The sequence below is a fragment of the Carlito syrichta genome, unplaced genomic scaffold, assembly GCF_000164805.1.
Source record: "Carlito syrichta isolate Samal-C Ts95f unplaced genomic scaffold, Tarsius_syrichta-2.0.1 Scaffold308231, whole genome shotgun sequence".
NCBI classification, from domain to species: Eukaryota; Metazoa; Chordata; class Mammalia; order Primates; family Tarsiidae; genus Carlito; species Carlito syrichta.
In genome coordinates, this window is record NW_007252327.1 from 471,372 (window position 1) to 489,841 (window position 18,470).

At 34.9% G+C, this 18,470-nt stretch overlaps 1 protein-coding gene across 2 annotated transcripts in view; it reads right to left on the reverse strand.

Annotated features, from left to right (window-relative positions):
* MPP7 (membrane palmitoylated protein 7) overlaps positions 1 to 11,835 on the reverse strand; it is a 187,330-nt gene extending 175,495 nt beyond the window's left edge. For both annotated transcript variants that reach the window (XM_008065326.1, XM_008065327.1), the window contains exon 1: positions 11,791 to 11,835. In XM_008065326.1, the coding sequence (XP_008063517.1) occupies positions 11,791 to 11,827 (37 nt within the window). In that variant the 5' untranslated portion in view covers positions 11,828 to 11,835. The remainder of the gene's footprint in view (positions 1 to 11,790) is intronic.
* Positions 11,836 to 18,470: the final 6,635 nt, after the last annotated feature.

Consider the following 18,470-nt stretch of genomic DNA (forward strand, 5'->3'; position numbering starts at 1 on the left):
ATGTTCAAGTGTTTGGCAAGATGAGTTTTTAAATATGCAAAACAATATAAATAACTATCATATTGCAGTTTGCATAATAACATTTTATACAATTGTCTTAAAGTCTATAAAATCAGGGTGAGTTAATAGGAGGAAGTGCATATATCTACACTTAACTTTCTTTTTTAAATTCTTTTATTTTATTTTAAAGATGTGGGGTACAATTCAGGATTGGGTATACAAGTGGTCGTCATACGTAAAGTTTGGGCATTAACTTCATTTTCAGATGCTATCTCTGAGCTTTAAATAGGTTTCAACTTGTAATTAACTTTCAATAGTCTGTAGTTTTACATAAATTATCATTCAATACCAAAGTAAAATGATAATACTTTGATTTTCAGCAGTACTCATCCCCAAAATAAAGCCACAGCAAAATGAAAATTACTTCTAAAACTCTTATAAATTATAGCCTATAACAGTCCTAAACAAAAATTGATTACATTTATATTACATTAAAACCATCATTGGGCCTCCAAGCCTAGAGTAGTTGGCTACAAAAGCTAAAATGCCGTATTAGCTTTACAGTGATTAATAGTAGATAGGACTTATCTCAATTCATTTTGATATTTATTTTGTATTTAAATTTTATCATAACATATAGTTAGACCAAATTAGATCGTAAATCTGCAGGGTAGTAATCTAAATCTTACCTCTCATTATTCTTCTAGCGCTACCATTCAGTGTATCAAATGTTGAGAAATGTACAGATCAGTAAGTACCAATCTTAATCAGAAAGATTAGTCATGGCAAGAGAAACTGAAGAGCAAAGAAGCAGCAAGGGGGCCATTTGGTTGTACAGATGATATAGCAGAAAGAGAAGTAGGCTTTTCTCCTAGGACTGTTACAATAATCAATAGAAATAAAGAATGAGTATGTCAGACCTAATTTATGCCTCCCTATTTGTAATGGGATGAAAGCACAGAAAACATCTAGCACATTGCTGACCCTTCATGAATAGCAACTGCTGTCTTCATCTTTATCATATCCTCTCAGAAGCTCGCTAGTTGAATTAATAGGCATTTAAGTGAAAGAAAAGCTCTTACAAGAAGAATTCATGGGATAGAATTATCTTAAATAACTTTCTTTTAAAGCATTCTCCTAAATATTCACAATATATCCAAAACAACCTGTTACACAATAATGCAATAGTTAAACTCCTAATAAACCTCATGCTATCAAAGAGATAAACCTTTGTTTCAATGGGGAAAATATATTATAGGTTAGAGAGTTCCCAACTAATAATCACTGAAGTACTTCCATACATGAACTTTAGTAATAAAGTAACCTAAGCTGTAGATATATTTATTTTAGCTAAAAAGAACAAATTGGCAGTTCACACCTGATAACCACCAAGCTAAATGCTTCCCAAACTTTCAATGCACACTCAAGCCTTCTCTAAACAGACAACACTTTGCTAGCAACAAAATTCACAGTCACTGGGGCTAAATCCTCTCCACCCAAAAGACCAAAGAGTAGCCAGCAGAATCTCCTAAAACAAAATAAAATATCCAGAAACAAATCACGGATACATAAATAACTGAATATAAGATAATGGTGACATTTCAAATCAGCAAAGTAGTGAGGAATTATTCTACTAAGAGCATTGAACTTCTGGTTTACCATTTCAGAAAAAAAGTGAAGTCAAATAAACTAGATCCCTACGTAATGAAGCCAATCCCTAATAATCTCATTACATACAAATCATGTTATGAAAATTCAGTCTCACAGACATTTGCTACAGTAAAAATTCCTTCAGGATATTTATGACGGTGATTTTTCCACAACCCTCAAACTTGTCAAGAAGAAACAAAGCAAAATACATAGACTTTAGTTATTCTATCCACCTTAAAACTTGTTTACTCAAGCTTCATGAACAATATTTTTAAAATCTATAAGATTCAAGTGCACTATATCAGAAAGAGGAGTTTAACATTTAATGTAAGTGTTGGAAAGTAAAATTGTTTTAATCAAGATTTTCTAGAGAAAAGGGCAATGACAGCTAAAAAAATGACGTACTGCCATTTGTGTTTGGAAAATTAACACTACGCTATATAATTATATTAAGCCATACAGTCTATTGACTAAAATAGATCAGACTTACAATTAGTCCACAGAAACATTAAAGTAGTGATTAAAAATAGTAATACAAACATAAAGGTTCCCAATCTTCTGTATACTGATGATCTGCGTCCCAAGTATTACAAGGTTACAAAGAAAAGTAAATATAACAATATTCACTATTAAACTATATTAGGTTTCATTCAGATATCTCTTCCCACCTAACATATGCCCACTATGTTAACCTCACTGGTCATTATCTTGGTTGCCATAAACATCATTGTAAAAATAGAGGATTTCACAGAGCAGACAAAATTCAACTGCAAGCAATGCTGTTGTTTAATTAGTCTCTGAAAAACTTCACCCGTTAACAACTAAGGAAGAATAAACTAACTTGTTTACATGCATATGGAACATTTGTATACCTAACCCTGAATTGTACCCCACATCTTTAAAATAAAATTTAAAAAATTGCACTTCGAAAGGGAACAACATGATTATCAAGATTTTTTTTAATTTTAAAAACATAGAAGAACTGAAGACTTCTAATATTTTTGCTAAAGTGTCCTTTTCATTGTCTTGCTGGAAAAGTCAAACAAATTGCTATTATAATATGTTGTCAGCAATATTATGCCAATAAACAAAAATTAAGCAGGATCCGTTCTTCATTCATCCTATGAATTAGCACAGAGTTGAAAGTATAACCTAAAATGTACTTTATTAAATAAAAACTATGACCAAAATTTGTTTTCTTTTTTGGATAAAGTTCCGATAATTTTTACCACCATTTTTCTATGCTCTTTTCATTCCCCGTTTAACAAGGATTAATTTTCTTTTTTTTTTTTTTTTTTTTGAGTTGGAGTCTCATACTGTCGCCCAGACTGGAGTGCAGTGGCCGCTCCCGGCCACCGCAGCCTCGACCTGCTGGGCTCAGGCGATCCTTCCACCTCAGCCTTCCGAGTAGCCGGAATTACAGGCATGCGCTACCACGCCCGGCTGATTTTTTGATTTATTGTAGAGATGAGGTCTCGCTGCCCAGGCGGGTCTCGAACCCGCGGGCTCAGGCAATCCACTCACCTCAGCCTCCCAAAGGCGCGGGATTACAGGCTGAGCCACCGAGCCCGGCTAGGATTAATTTTCTATAGCCCTTTTCTACTATCCATTATTGCTAGATAACATGGACCTTAGAATAAGAACATCAATGGAGAAAGTCAACAGGATTTCAATCCGAAAATATAGCGTGAATCTATCTGTGCTAGAAGTAAAACTAAAAATGTATTTAGGAAATCAAAAATAAACCATGAAAACAAAGTTATAATTTAAAAAACACAAAAATTAAGAATCAACTTTTATTTAAGCTGAGAGTCAATTTTCCCTACTCCCAGTCAGTGTTCTATCAGTTAAGAAATGGAGTATTACTAGTCAGTCATAAAAAGAAGTGACTTTCTGAAGCATCAAGCAACATAGACAAAGCTTGAAAACATTATGCTAAGTGAAATAAGTCAGCCAATAAAAAGGCAAATATATGATTCCACTTATATGAAATATCAAAATTAGGTAAATTCTAGAGACAGAAAGTAGAATGGTAGTCGTCAGAAACAGAAGGAGTTACTCTTAAGGGGTACTGAGTTTCTGTTTGGGGCAATGAGAATGTTTGGAAACAAACAGTGATGATGGTTGTGCAACACAATTAAATATAATTAGTTACCCTGAATTGTACACTCTAAAAACTTTTTTAAAAATAAAAAAATTACATAGACATCATTTAAAGTCACATTTCTTATACCAAAAATGGAAGTCACACTACGGCCACAAAAATTACAAAGTGAGTCACAAAATGAAACACAAATATTAAGCACTGAATAAAAATTACTGACAAAATTCCTATATGATGTGATCTTTTAAACAGCAAAGGCGTGCAATGTAGAGGAATGACTACTATCGCCTACACCTGCTAGCAGATACTTGGTCTTACTGCTGAAGGACACTATTGATATGGCAAGCGTTGAGAAATACTCTGCACACAGGTGAGCCACTGTGAGAAAAGAGTACCTAGTATTTTTTTTGTTTATCACTGAAAAACCCATAGTTCACAGAGAGATCTTTTCAACTTAGCTCATAAGTATTTTATGAGTAGTGACAAGGACGAGAATAAGTGACCTGATTCAGTGCTAAGGTCCACAAGCTCAGTGTGTAAGTGCATAACTACAAAAAAGGAGTGCCCAAATGCCAATTCACGCACTGCTTTTTGTTCACAGAAAGCAGTTAGCAGTCAATCATAGATCTAACAATCTTGATTTGCTATGAAAAAAACTGAAAATTACAAAATGATCAAGTCAAATCAGCACAGTATACTTGTTAAAGGGGGAGTATTAGAAGGAAAAAACAGCAAGTTCAAGACCTTGCTTTTTCACAATTTAATATACAAATTGCCAAAAGGAATACATGATAACATGAGTTTTTCTAAATAAAAGATGAAACCAAAAGTATTTTCATGACACTGACAATACCAATAAAGTCTACTTTTGTTATTTCAAATGGCTTTCTTTAGTGGTGAACCTCAATGATATATTTACTAGCTTCAATAACTTGAATCTATCACTTTAGGAATAAGGCATCGTGATTTTGGTACTGGAAATAAGGTTAACGGGATTTCCTAATGGTACAAACAACTTCAATGTTGGCCAAACATTTTTAAAAGAAGTAAGCAAAACTTCTTATAAAAACTATATATCACTGAGATTAAAAACTATGTAGGCATATAAAGGAGATTAGATATAGCTCAAAAAAGAATAAAATTAAAAGTAGGTAAGCATTACTCAGAACAGAATGGAAAACAAAAATACAAAAGAGTGAGATGAGAGAAGAGTAATATGCAAAAGAGACACAGGAAAGCCTTATGCATATTTAATTGGTATGCCAGAAAGAAAGGAGTGCGAATAGAGTACATGGAATATTTGAAAAGATAAAAGCTAAAAAATTCCAGATCTCATCAAATACATTAATAAACACATTCAAAATGCCAAAAGAATTCTGAGTAAGGCATAGAAAATGAAATCGACCCAGACACAGACTAGTGAAATGGCAGACACTGAAAGCAGATAGAATAAAGAAAATCTTAGAAATAGTCAGTGAAAAAAGATAGATTACTTACAAGGGAAGAGCCTGACAGTTGATTTTTAAATAGTCACTTTGACTATATCACTTCATTGCCTCTGGCTTAGAAAAAATAATAACTGTTAACCTATCATTATATGTTTGATACAGATAACTCTCAAGAATTAAGGAAAATAAAAACATTTTCAGATAAGCAATAAAAGAGACAGTTTGACAGCAGACCTGCAAATTCTAAAGTCTTACTTTAGGCAGATGAATAAGATGATCTAGATGAAAATGCTGCCAGGTGCAATGGTTCACACCTGTAATCCCAACACATTGGATGGCTGAGGCATGAGGCTTGCATGAGCCCAGGATTTTGAGACTGTAGTGAGCCATGATCACGCCAGTGCACTCCAGCCTGGGTGGCCAAATGAGACCCCCAGCTCAAAAAATTTAAACAAAAATTTTTTAAAATTGTGACAAGCCTGGGCAATATGGTGAGCCCTTGTCTCTACAATAAATCAAAAAAATTAGCTGGGTGTGGTAGCACGCACCTGTAGTTCCAGCTACTTGGAAGATTGAGGCCGAAGAATTGCCAGAGCCCAGTAGGTTGACGCTGGGGTGGCCATGAGCGTGCCACCGCACTCCAGCCTGGCCAACAAAGTGAGACTCCAACTCAAAATAATAATAATAATAATAATGCCAGGTGAGGTGGCTCATGCCTGTAATCCCAGCACTTTGGGAGGCCAGGGCAGGAGGATTGCTTCAGCCCAGGAGTTCGAGACCAGTCTGAGCAACATAGCAACACCTCAATTCTACAAAAACATTTAAAAATTAGCCAAGCATGGTGGTCACACCTATGGTTCCTGCTACTCAGGAGGTTGCAGCAAAAGGATCAACTGAGCCCAGGTGGTCAAGGTTGTGGTGATGCCACTACACTCCAGCCTGGCCAACAGAGTGAGATCCTGACTCAAATAAATAAATAAGTAAAATATCACATATGAAAAGGCAATCAGAGTGGACAGCCAAAAAATATAGAAGAAAAAGTATTATAGAGGTGTGTTGGTAATTAATAAGAAGATTATGCTTTTTCTCTAGACTATAATATTATACATTTACAATTTATAATTTGTTACCATTTCTCATTTTAAATAAACATTCATTTTCACCCTAAAAAAATACATATGGTATAATTCCATTTACAAGGTTCAACAAGCAAAATTAAACCACATTGCCTAGAAATGCTAACACAAATCTTAAGCTCTATTATATATATATATATAGTGGAGGCTGAGGAGATTGTGACTGACACTAGATACACAGGCTGCTTTCAAGTGTTGGATTTCTTGACTTAGGTGGTGGTCACGTGGGTGTTGGCATTACAGTCACTTTTAAAACTGTGATTATAAAAGTTTTATGTGCATTTCTGTACATGTATTATATTTCAGGTTATATGGTGTTTGCAAAAATTATATCTAATGAAATTATAAAACTAACATTGGTATTATGCAGGAAAGAAATGATTCTATAAGATTAAAAACAGTATAGCACTATCACAGGAATTTTAAAAAGATCAAGCCTCTAGCTAAAAAAAGATGTTTCCCATGGGTTAACAATTCTGATATTGCTGTTTGTATGCTGGAACTGAACCATAAAGAAAATGGAAGGAAGGTGATGGCAAGTTTTTCACTGCTCAGGAAGAATTTATAGATAAGAAAAGGGAAAAGACTAGAATGATCCATTTGCTAAGTTGATGACATCAGTAAGAATTAATATTTAGCTTGATATAGTTTCACGGAAATGATTGCACACAGAAATGTTTGTGTATGTACATGTTCATGCATGGGTTAGTATACACAAATGTATTTCTTTGAGTTAGCTGAGAGAGCCTTAAAGAAACACACTCCACTTGGATGCAGTTGGAAACCATCATACTAAGTGAACTATCACCACTGAATACCACATGTTCTCACTCATAAGCAGGCCCTGAACATTAGTCACACTAGTACAAGGGTAGAACTGGCAGACTCTGAGCATTGCTAGGGGAGGCAGGGGGACATGTGGTGACACAATGAGTACCTGGTCCACTATCAAGGGGAGAGAAGGCCAGCTAGAAGCCCAAACTTCACCTGCATGCAGCTTACTTACGTAGCAAATCCTCACTTGCACCCCACAACTATAAAACTAAAAATAAATAAAAAGAAACTCCAGTAACAAAGAGCAAAATTACTGCCCAGATCATGCTCTCTAGCCCCGCTCTCCAATAAAAGGAAATGGCTGTTTCTAGGACTGGGGCAGGAAACACAAGATGAGCCTGGAGCATCTTCAGGGCCAAAGCAAGCCCACATTGATAGGAGCAAAACAAAAGAGCTCTCAATGGCCAAAGCTGAAACACTTTCAGTGACAAATTCATACTGAATTATAACCCAAAGTATAAAATAAATATCCACAAGTCTACATCTATACGAGTAATTGATTGAATAAATTAATAAATGAGGTAAAAAAGACAAAGAATTACAAATAATTTACATACCTACTTCACTGTAACTAAGGGGGAAACATAACACACCACTCTTATGTATGGGCTGGTTGCACATAGAAACTTCCTTCCAAAGATCACAGTATGGGAATGGTGGAAAAAGAGTAACTTCACAGTGGAGAAACCTGACAAAGAGTACTTTAGCCAGATGATCAACACCAACATCAACAGTTACAAATCAAGTTGATGGTGCATACCTTAATATGAAGACAATGGTACTTTATCTCTGTGATCTTAACCCCATAAACACATAACCCCAATCTCTTTATGAGAAAAGCATCAGACAAATTCCAGTAGAGAGGAATCCTGCAATATACCTGACCAGTACTCCTCAAAACTGTCAAGGTCATCAAGACCATGTAAAATCTTAGAGACCATCACAGTCAATAGAAACTTAATGAGACATGACAACTAAATGTAATAGGGTATCCTGAATGAGATCCTGGAACAAAAAAAAAAAGGCATTAGGAAAAAATTAAGAAAATTTGAATAAAGCATATATTTTAGTTAACAAAAATGTATCAATATTGGTTCATTCACTGAAATGAATTTACCAACTAAGAGGTTCCTAATAAAAGGAATCTAGGTGTGAGATACACTGGAACTTTCTGTACTATCTTTGTAATTTTTCTGTAATTCTAAAATTGTTCTAAAAAAAAGTCTAATAAAAAAATTTTACTTTGAGCAATAGATCATTACAAGCCAAGAAAGAGAAACTAGAACATACAATGCTGGAATATGATTGGGGGGATATTACAAATCTATGTGGAAAGAATGGACAACTGAATAAGTGATTTAGGGACTTGTAGAAACAGAAAATCAGGATACATTAGATTAGGTCACTGCCTCACTCCACACAGAAACTGCAGTTGAATTAAAATTTCAAACATGTACAAACAAATCTTTAAAACTAGAAGAAAATCTTAGAGAATTTCTTCATGATCTTGGGATAGGAAAGACCATCTTAAGCAGAATAAAAAAGCATTCACCATTCAGAAAAGATTGATTTGACTACATAAAAGTATTCAACTTCTATAGAAGAAATGATACTATTTAAGGAAGAAGAAAATGACAACTTACCAGAAAAAAATGCTATTCAACTAACAGCGGCCCAAAGAGCTAATATACAAAATAAAAATGAAGAAAATTCTGTAAATAAATTAGAAAATGCTAAACCAATACAAAAATGGAAAAAGGATGCGACCAGATAAGTCACAGAAGAATGAATGGCCAACAAGCATATGGTAATATGCTTCAAGGCAGAGTACTGTACACTTCACACTTAAGATACTCTGTTTTTCCCATCAGATTAGTAAAAATTATAAAGACTGATAATAGTGAATATCGGCAAACATGTGGGAGAAAGGACCTTTAATGCACTGTCTATAGATTATGAAGTGGTTTAACCACTCTGGAAGATATTTGATAATATCGTTAAATATGTACCTATTTCCTCCCAAAATATTTACAAAAGGAGCAAAGCCAGAGTTTCATTAACAGAGGTTCACTAAATTGCAATACAATAGAAAACTACTCATTAGTTTAAAATGAGGTATACATATGGATGTATATAGGAATAGATAGATGTATGCATAACATACATATACACAAATACACTTTGACACCATAAAAAGTATCTCTCACCAGGCTCAGTGGCTCAGTCTGTAATCCTGCGCTTTGGGAGGCTGAGGTGAGTGGACTGCCTGAGACCGTGGGTTCAAGACCCACCTGAGCAACTTGGCGAGACCTCATCTCTACAATAAATCAAAAATATTAGCCGGTGTGGTAGCGCATGCCTGTAGTTCCAGCTACTTGGAAGGCTGAGGTGGAAGGATCACCAGAGCAGGTCGAGGCTACACAAGCGGCCACTGCACTCCAGTCTGGGTGACAGAGTGAGACTCCAACTCAAAAAAAAAAAAAAAAAAAGTACCTCTCCAAGATATATTACTTGGGGTAGAAAAAAAGTTGTAGAAAAATAAATGGGGCATAACAAAATCTTTGATTTAAAAAAAAAGACTCAAAGCAATGTATTTAGGTATATACATGTGTTTAATGAACAGAAAATTCTTGAAAGCTACTTATCAAACTGAGAAAGAAAATGAGACTGGGGGCAAGGTACATGTTTTTATGTATTACTTGTGCAATTATTTTTTTTTCTTAGTGAAACAAGTAGAAAAGGGAAGAGGGAGAAGTGGTAAAAGTTTTACGTTAGAAGCAAATGTGGGCATCTGAGCTGCTGTCAGCAGTGCCTTCCTCCTGCGGCATGTGCCTCTCAGCTTCAGTTTACTCGCTAACTGCTCCCTGGAGACCTGATAATGGGACAACATCAATGATATTGCTAAGCAACACAGTTTACAGGAAAAATGCCCCCTGACTGGTCAACTGCTTCTGATCTGCAAGGAACTCTGGGGGAACTGTAAACATCTGATGCATACACCATGCTTGGGGCTTTCATAAATGCAGTGACTCTGAAAAAAGCATGTCTCCCGTGCCAGGCTCAAAACTCGTGGGGACTTAGGTCAAAAATATCACAAAGCAAGGTTTCAGACAGATAGACACTTTAGATTTGCTCTAAGCAGCCGACTATGCATGGAAAAGCTCTTTTTAAATTCTAAATAGCATATGCTATTTTTCATGACTGACACCTAAATTGCCTTATAAACTATAACTGCTCCGTTTTAATCATCCCTTGAGTTATATGTAAGCAACGATATTATGCATCCAATTAAAATGAGGTATTTTGGGTGAAAAGCAAGGTTTAAAACATTCATTATACAACTGCAATAAATTTATTGTTCAAATAAATTTTATCTATAATTTCCCAAACCACTATGGAAAGTTAAATCATTCATTTTTATATAGTAGAACACAACGTGGGACTATATAAAACATAAAAAGAAGGAAAAAAAATTTTCCAAAGGAGTTGGCTTCCAAGCTAAGGGCTTGGGAAAGAAAAATTTTATGTAACTTAACAATCAAAACTTCTTCCTGACAAAAACTAATCTGCACTTTAAATCATAGTGGGGGAAAAAAATAAGTCCTGATAGGTAAAGATATAATAAAACTTGCCAAAATATAAGTATGGATATGCTTGAAATAGCAAAGAATGATATTTGCAAATGGTGCCAATGCAAATGCCATTGTAACATATTGGAAGACAAAATTAAATTTGTGATTCAGTTTTTTGGAGATTATGGTCCCAGTAACGGTAATCACCCAGCCTGAGAGCTATCTCAACTAGAGAGAGAATGGGATCAACTGAATGCACCACAGTCAGTGCAACACAGATAATGTCCCTTTTAGTCAAACTTCTTTTGAGAGGATCTTAAAAATGCATGGCATAGTCCCAACCCCACTCACATTTGGTTTTAATAGTTCTTACAGGCATCCAGGGTTCTACACTTTGAAAAAGTGCTGATTCTGGGGAACCCCAGAACAGACCCTCAAAGGGGCCTCTTCCCCCAAGTCGTGAGTCTGATCAGAAGCAGGGGATTTTACAAAGGCATGTATGCATGTGGCAGTATTTATTCTATGTACCTCTATGTCTTACAACTGACAATAAGGTGGAATGCTTGTCAGTTAGTATTAACTGAATTTCTTAATGACATATATCAAGTTTGGGATACTTTTTACCTTTAGTGACAGGCAGGAAGAAAATGGAGGAACTGGGGTAGGGATAATGTTTTATTCTTTAAAGAAAAAAGAGAGGCCTGAAGCATACATGCAGCAAAAAGTTCGTATCTGTTATGAAGGGGTAATATGGGTATCGTGGCATCTGCCACACTTTTCTGTATGTTCAAAATACTTAACTTTTCTAAATTAAATGCATGGCATTATTCTAAAAGCAAGTCAGTATGAGCACATCAGCACAAGCCATCACTACCTGAAAAAAAGAAGCGATCAGCAAGAACTTTTTCTCTAGAAGTTGATTTTATTCCCCTCGTGCTTGAAAACATGCATGGCCTGCTTACATTTACTTCAAGTAGCACTGTATTTCACTGTGAATAAGATTTAAGTAAGGACAGACAGAAACTGCCTCTCTCGGGTTCACACACCTGTGTCACTTCCAGAGCCTGTTGACAAGGCCGGCATGATGCAGGACGCAGAAGTGGCCAGGACACAGTCCTCCAGACCTTCTGCCCTCAGAAAGTTGCAGGGACTCCAGTTCCTTGGCCTGTAGCCACGGTATCTACCAAGTTCTGTTTATCTTGTAAGCTGTTTCTAGAAAGAAAAGAAATACTTATATTTTTTTAAATATCACTAAATTACAACATTCTATAACTAATTCAGAATTCTTATTCCAATACACTCCCAGAGATATCATAATTCTTCAGAATTTTTTTAACAGACTACATGCAAATTATTTTAGGTGTGAGAGTTTCTAATATCGATGAGAGATTTCTAATGGAAATATGAAGGTTATTCATATATGTGTCAAGGCTTCCTTAAAGATTTTTACATTTGGGTTGGAGAATGCTGACCGAATACATAGAAAACTTTGAGAAGCTTCTGTAAGTCAACGCCATTCTAAACTTCCTTCTCTCTGTTACCATAATTCTGAGCTATATTTCTCAGTGTATAATGGAGACTATATAAATTGTCAGAAACTGAAAACTAATTGTATTTTTTAATAGCTCATGCTACTATGAAAACTGCCCAGGTCTCTAATAGAAGTTGGTAACTCATCTTGAAAGACTATTTACTACATTGCAAGATGTTATTATAGATTTATAGAAGTGTCCTTAATCTAAACAAAACAGAACAGTCCAAGCTAAGTCACATAAGTAACATACATTTAGTAAAAGCTAAGCTTTGATATATCTAGGAAAATAACATTTTTTTCAATAACTATTTTAACTGATGTTTATTCCAAAATAAGCAGTAAATGCAGGATAATATAGTATAGCAACTAATAACAAGAGCTCTAGAGTTTGGCCTAATCTCTAATCCTGCTAGCTCTGTGATCTTAGACAAGTTATTTAATCTTACTAAGCCTCAACTTCCTTATATGCAAATGGTGACAACAATAAATTTTGAACTGTTAGATAATAAAATACACTCAGGCATATAACACAGTGTCTGACACACGATAAGCAAACTATAAATACTGGCCATTATGACTGGATTTTTAATTTTAATTCAGGTAATGAGATTATAAAATGAAAGCATAAAAGAAAATAGCAAGATTAAAAATTTACATTGGCCTAACACCTAGAAGGAGGCCATGTGGTTTAAATTTGCATCACCACTGGCTAATAATGAAAAATGTGCTCTATTTAAATTTCTGTAGAAATCAGAAGAACGATACAATGTGTTTAAGTTCATTTTTAATACATTTTCCCCAGTTCTTTATCAAGTAAATTCTGTAATTTAAAAGTATATTTTAGCACATAGTAATGACAAGAATAATGGACACTGTACACACTGGAAAAACTGGCTCACATCAATTCTGAAAGGTTTTAAGTTGCTGATTCATATCACAGAATAAAGAAAAATGAGCCTGCCAAGTTTTAGTTGAAAGTCCAAACTCTAAGATTCTATTAAAACCTTCTAAATTAGCTTGTTAATTGTCAAAGTGAAAGTTAGTACTAAAAAATTCCCCATCAAATAGATTATTTTGGACCAGACTATCTTGAATTTTGTTTTATGTTATTGCAAAGGCTGACATGGTTAAAACATGCACACCAATCCACGTAGGAGTGCTAGTTAAAAATATAAGGACAGTTATTTTACTGAATAAAAATATAAAATACTAAGCTAAAAATAAAAAATGAGAAAGGCAAGGCTTCATTAATGCCCACCTCTGAAGTTGTTTTCCCCAAAAATTTTACACTGCAATTTTGCTTTGCTTTCATAAATTATTCTAACAATCAGAATTAAGATTCAATTACATGAAAATATCCCTTACATAAGTCAGAGCTAGATATGAAGTAATTCAAACAAAAGCAAGTCAAAAACAAACTACATAAAACTTAAAGAATGCAGTCAATTAACAGACTTTGTTTTGCTGACAGAAAAAAAAGAAAACCGGTTAAAATTTGTAAAATGTCTGCACACACATTTGTACCATTAGGGCAATAGATATTTATGTATATATGTGGGTATGTATTTATTATGTGCATGTATGTATATAATTTATGCTCTTTATTCGTTGAGAAAAGCCATAATTTGTATGGTATAGATTACATATATATACCCTACACAATCTACACCATGAGTCCAATTACTTTTTTCATCACTTAAAGAACTTAAATAACTCACAATGTTTCACTTTCATAAACCACATAATAAGCCATCTTATTCTTATATCCAACCATTAGAAACATTCACATTCCATTAATACTAAAGAGGACTTTATGGTCCACATCAAAACATTATTCTGAGCTGATATTGCTGCTGTTAATATATGCCATATATCAAAGGCCTTGGGATTTCTCACTTTTAATTTCATAATGAACACTCAAGGTTTCTAAAGCTGTATTATTTACTACAAAGTAATTATCTTTTCAGAACATACACAAGTACATGAATTTTTTAAAAATGTTTTGATAGAATCCTAAACAGTAAAATACTTAAAATTTCGTGAAACTAAGCAGAGTTGCTGGGCTTAGCTTTCAAAGTGAGCTAAATTTTTGTAGTAATGATGCTATTTTCTTTGGCTAAATTTATTGAAAAAGCTTCGGAATTTGTCAGATCCCAGCCATAATTATTACTGACTGTTGTATGGAATCGATTTACTACAACACAAAAATACCAGCTGTTACAGTATGTCCTGAGAGGGATTACCGAATATTCTTAAATTGAAGTTCAATCCATCTTTCCATAAAAAAGAGAGAGACCCAAACGCCAGGAACATAACAGTAGTATCAAGTGCACCTGAAGCATTTACAATACCCAACAGAACTATTACAACCTTCCTTTAAAAAAGCTTATTTTTGAAATTTCATTATTCCAGTTGTACCTTGCTTCTATATATCACACTGTATCAGGTTCCTCTGGCATCGATCATGTGGAAACAGTGAAACATGTGAAGGTCTATGAGTTTACAACGTTCAGTTTCTACCGGCCCCGGGCAGCCCTTAATGCTTCTGTAGCACTCATGACATCTAGTGGTCAATCACAGAAGTGCAAGTGTTTGGAGCAGAAAATTTCTTGAGTTTTCAGTAAAGCAAAAATTGACTTAATTCCACTTAGTGAAATAATCATCTGCAAAATTTTTTATTAATGCGAACACATGACACAGTTAATGCACATAAACAAGAAATCAAGTAATTTTCAAATATATTTTCTCTCTGGGTGAGTTGGCAAATCATGCCTGTAATCCCAGCACTTTGGGAGGCCAAGGCAGGAAGATTGCTAGGCACCTAAGTGCTCAAAACCAGCCTGGGAAACATAGAGAGATCTTGTCTCTACAAAGGGATCAAAAAATTAGCCACACATGGTGGCACATGCCTGTAGTCCCAGCTATTCAGGAGGCTGAAGCAAGAGGGTCTCCTGAGCCCCGAGGTTTAGGCTGCAGTGAGCTCTGATCGTGCCACTGCTCTTCAGCCCGGGCAACAGAGTGGCACCCTGGCTCAACAAAATAAACCAAAAGCATAGTTTCTCCATATTTGAGTGAGTGTTCAAGAATATGAAAACTTTTAACTGTTATCATAAACTAATAATTATCTTAACAATCTATCATTTCAGAAGACAATAACTGTGTTCATTAATCCAACTGCAGATTATTTCACCAGATACAAAAACTCGAAAGTTACATTTTCGAAATCAAATAGAGCAATAAAATAACAAACTCTTGTTATTTTAATTTAAACTTTTAAAATAATTCTCATCAGATTTTTTTAAAAGCTCAGTCGGAAAGACTCACTAGTAGCCAATGCAAGCAGCAGACATATCTACCTGTTAACATATTTGAACCTTAATAAATCATAATTGTAAGAATATAAAGGAGGCATCATACAGCTAGCTAAGGGACACACATCTGCTTGTGTACCTTTTATACCAGCAGTTCTCAAAGTGGGGTCCACAGATCCCTGGTGGTCTCCAAGACCCTTTCAGAGGAGTCCATGAGATCAAATCTTTTCATAAAAGCACTGAGAAAAGTAATGAGATGATATTTGCCTTTTGCACGTTGTCAATATTGGCACCGATGGTGAAAAACAACGGTTGTGGTGGGTAAAACCGCTGGCAACTGAGTCTGATCCAGACAATAGCACCCAACAGGAATTACTGACCATTGTATTTCCCATTGCCATGCATGGGGGAGAGGTAGAGGGAGAAAAGGTTCACTTTAGGAGATTAATAACACAGTAAAAGTTAATTATCAATTGACTCTTGAGTGCCCTTCTTTTTTCTTTTTTATTTATTTTGTTTGAGACAGGGACTCACTCTGTCACCCAGGCTATAGTGCAGTGGCATGATCATAGTTCACTGCAGACTCAACCTCCTGGCTCAAGTAATCCTCCTACCTCAGCCCCACAAGAAGCTGGCACTGCAAGTACATGCCACCACACCCAGTTATTTTTTGTTTATTTAATTTTGGTGTAGAAATGGGGTAGTACCATGTTGCCCAGGCTGATCTTGAACTCCTGAGCTCGAGCAACCCTCCTGCCTCAGCCCCTATCTTTTTTATGTTCTGTAAGAAGAAATGGAAAGTACACATAAAGTGCTGCTGTAAAGGAAGCCAAGGCTGTGTCCAAAAAAAGCCCTTGTATGATGATTTGAGTTGTGAACTGAACCAGTCACTTTGATCATGGAGCACCATTTTTACATAAAAGAACAGCTGAAAGACAAACCATGATGATTCTGCCTTGGGTATTTGGCAAACAATTTATTAAAAATGAATGGAGTCTGTGCCTTCAGGGAAACTATGAATAGTATGTGCTGCCAGTGATAAAATATGAGCTTACAAGTAAGCAAAATTATAATGTTATAAATGTGTGTCCGCAATCTAGTGTAACCTCTTTGGAAAACAGTGTGGTGATTTCTGAAAGAAATAGAAATTGACCTTCCATATGACCCAACAATTCCCCTATTGGGAATATACCTGGAGGAACTTAAATCATTCTACAGAAAAGATACCTGCACACTCATGTTTATTGCAGCACTATTCACAATAGCAAAAACATGGAACCAACCATGCTGCCCATCAAAACTGGACAGGATTTTTAAAATGTGGTACATATTCACAATGGAATACTATGCAGCCATAAAGAAGGACACACTTATGGACTTCGTAGCAACTTGGATGCATTTAGAGTATATCATACTCAGTGATCTATCACAGAAACAAAGAACAGAGTACCATAGGTTCTCACTCATAAGCAGATCTTGAACAATTATCATAATAGTATAAGGGATTGGCAGTAGTGGGAACCTGCTTGTGGGGGACACACCTCATCAACAAGGGTACCTGCATAATGAACATTTTGTATACCTAACCCTGAATTGTACTCCACATCTTTAAAATAAAAAATCTAATAGTTGAAAGAAAAAAGTACATCCACAAGAGACCACATTACCCGAAACACATACATGTGAGAATCGAGTCCTCACTTTGCATGGTTCTATCGGCTTCCTGATACCCAAAGCCTTTTCTGAGAGGACCAATGATGATATTAACAAATATGGGTCTTTTGATAGCATGCCAATAGTTGGAAGATCTGCACAATGCAGTGCTTATAATTTTCTAGTAACATATTAGAAAATTACATATGAATAAGATTCATTCAAAGTTCAAGATAGCTCAATAGATTTAAAGTTTCAATAAAATAAGTTTATTCATATATTTTCAGATTCTACCCTGCAGCTCGCTTTTAGGAAATGACCATATGTCTTTGGTGTAAAACCAAAGAATATCCACAATTAACTCAGCAGGCTCTAAAATACTCCTCCCTTTTCCAACTACAGATCTATGTGTGGTCGGATTTCTTTCATATTCTTCAAACAAAACATAGCAACAAAATGAAAGCAGACACGATACAAGACTATATCTATCTCCTGTTGAGCCAGAAATTAAAGAAATTTGCAAATCACTAATGTTTTGTTGTAGGGCAAAATTATTTTTCATAAAATTGTTCTTCACGTTAACAAGTAACAAGCTTAACACGGTTACTTATAAATGAATCAAAACAATTTTTATCTCTCAGTTTTAATTTCTGATATGTTAAATATAGACCATTATAATCCACATAACCAAAACTCTGTAGTAGCTTTAATAATTTTTAAAAGAATAAAAAAAAGATACAGAGACCAAAGTGTTGAAAATTGTTACTCATGCCAAGAGTTGGCAATATTTTCTATAAGAGACCAGACATCTTAGTCTTGGTGGTCCATATGGTCTCTATCTCAACATAAACAATACATACAGGAGTAACACTTATTCCCATGAAAACTTATTTATAGCAATGGGAGAGGTCCAGGTTTACTGACCACTAGTCCTATATCCTTATATCCTATCTACTAGTGACTTAAGGACCTAAAAGTAGCATACTTTCTAGCAACATTTTTGTTGGCTATTATTTAAATATTCAAATAAAGAAAGTTTTTTTTAAAAACATCAATTTTTGTCATGCATAGCTATATTAAAAATAATAGATATGAAATTTTAAAAAATTTTTATAATCATAAAATCACATTCCCATGTTTTTATTACAAGTATCCTAGACTATCACTATACATAAAAATTTTTTAAATAGGCTTACAGCTGGCAAAATACTAGGTCATTTTATGTCAG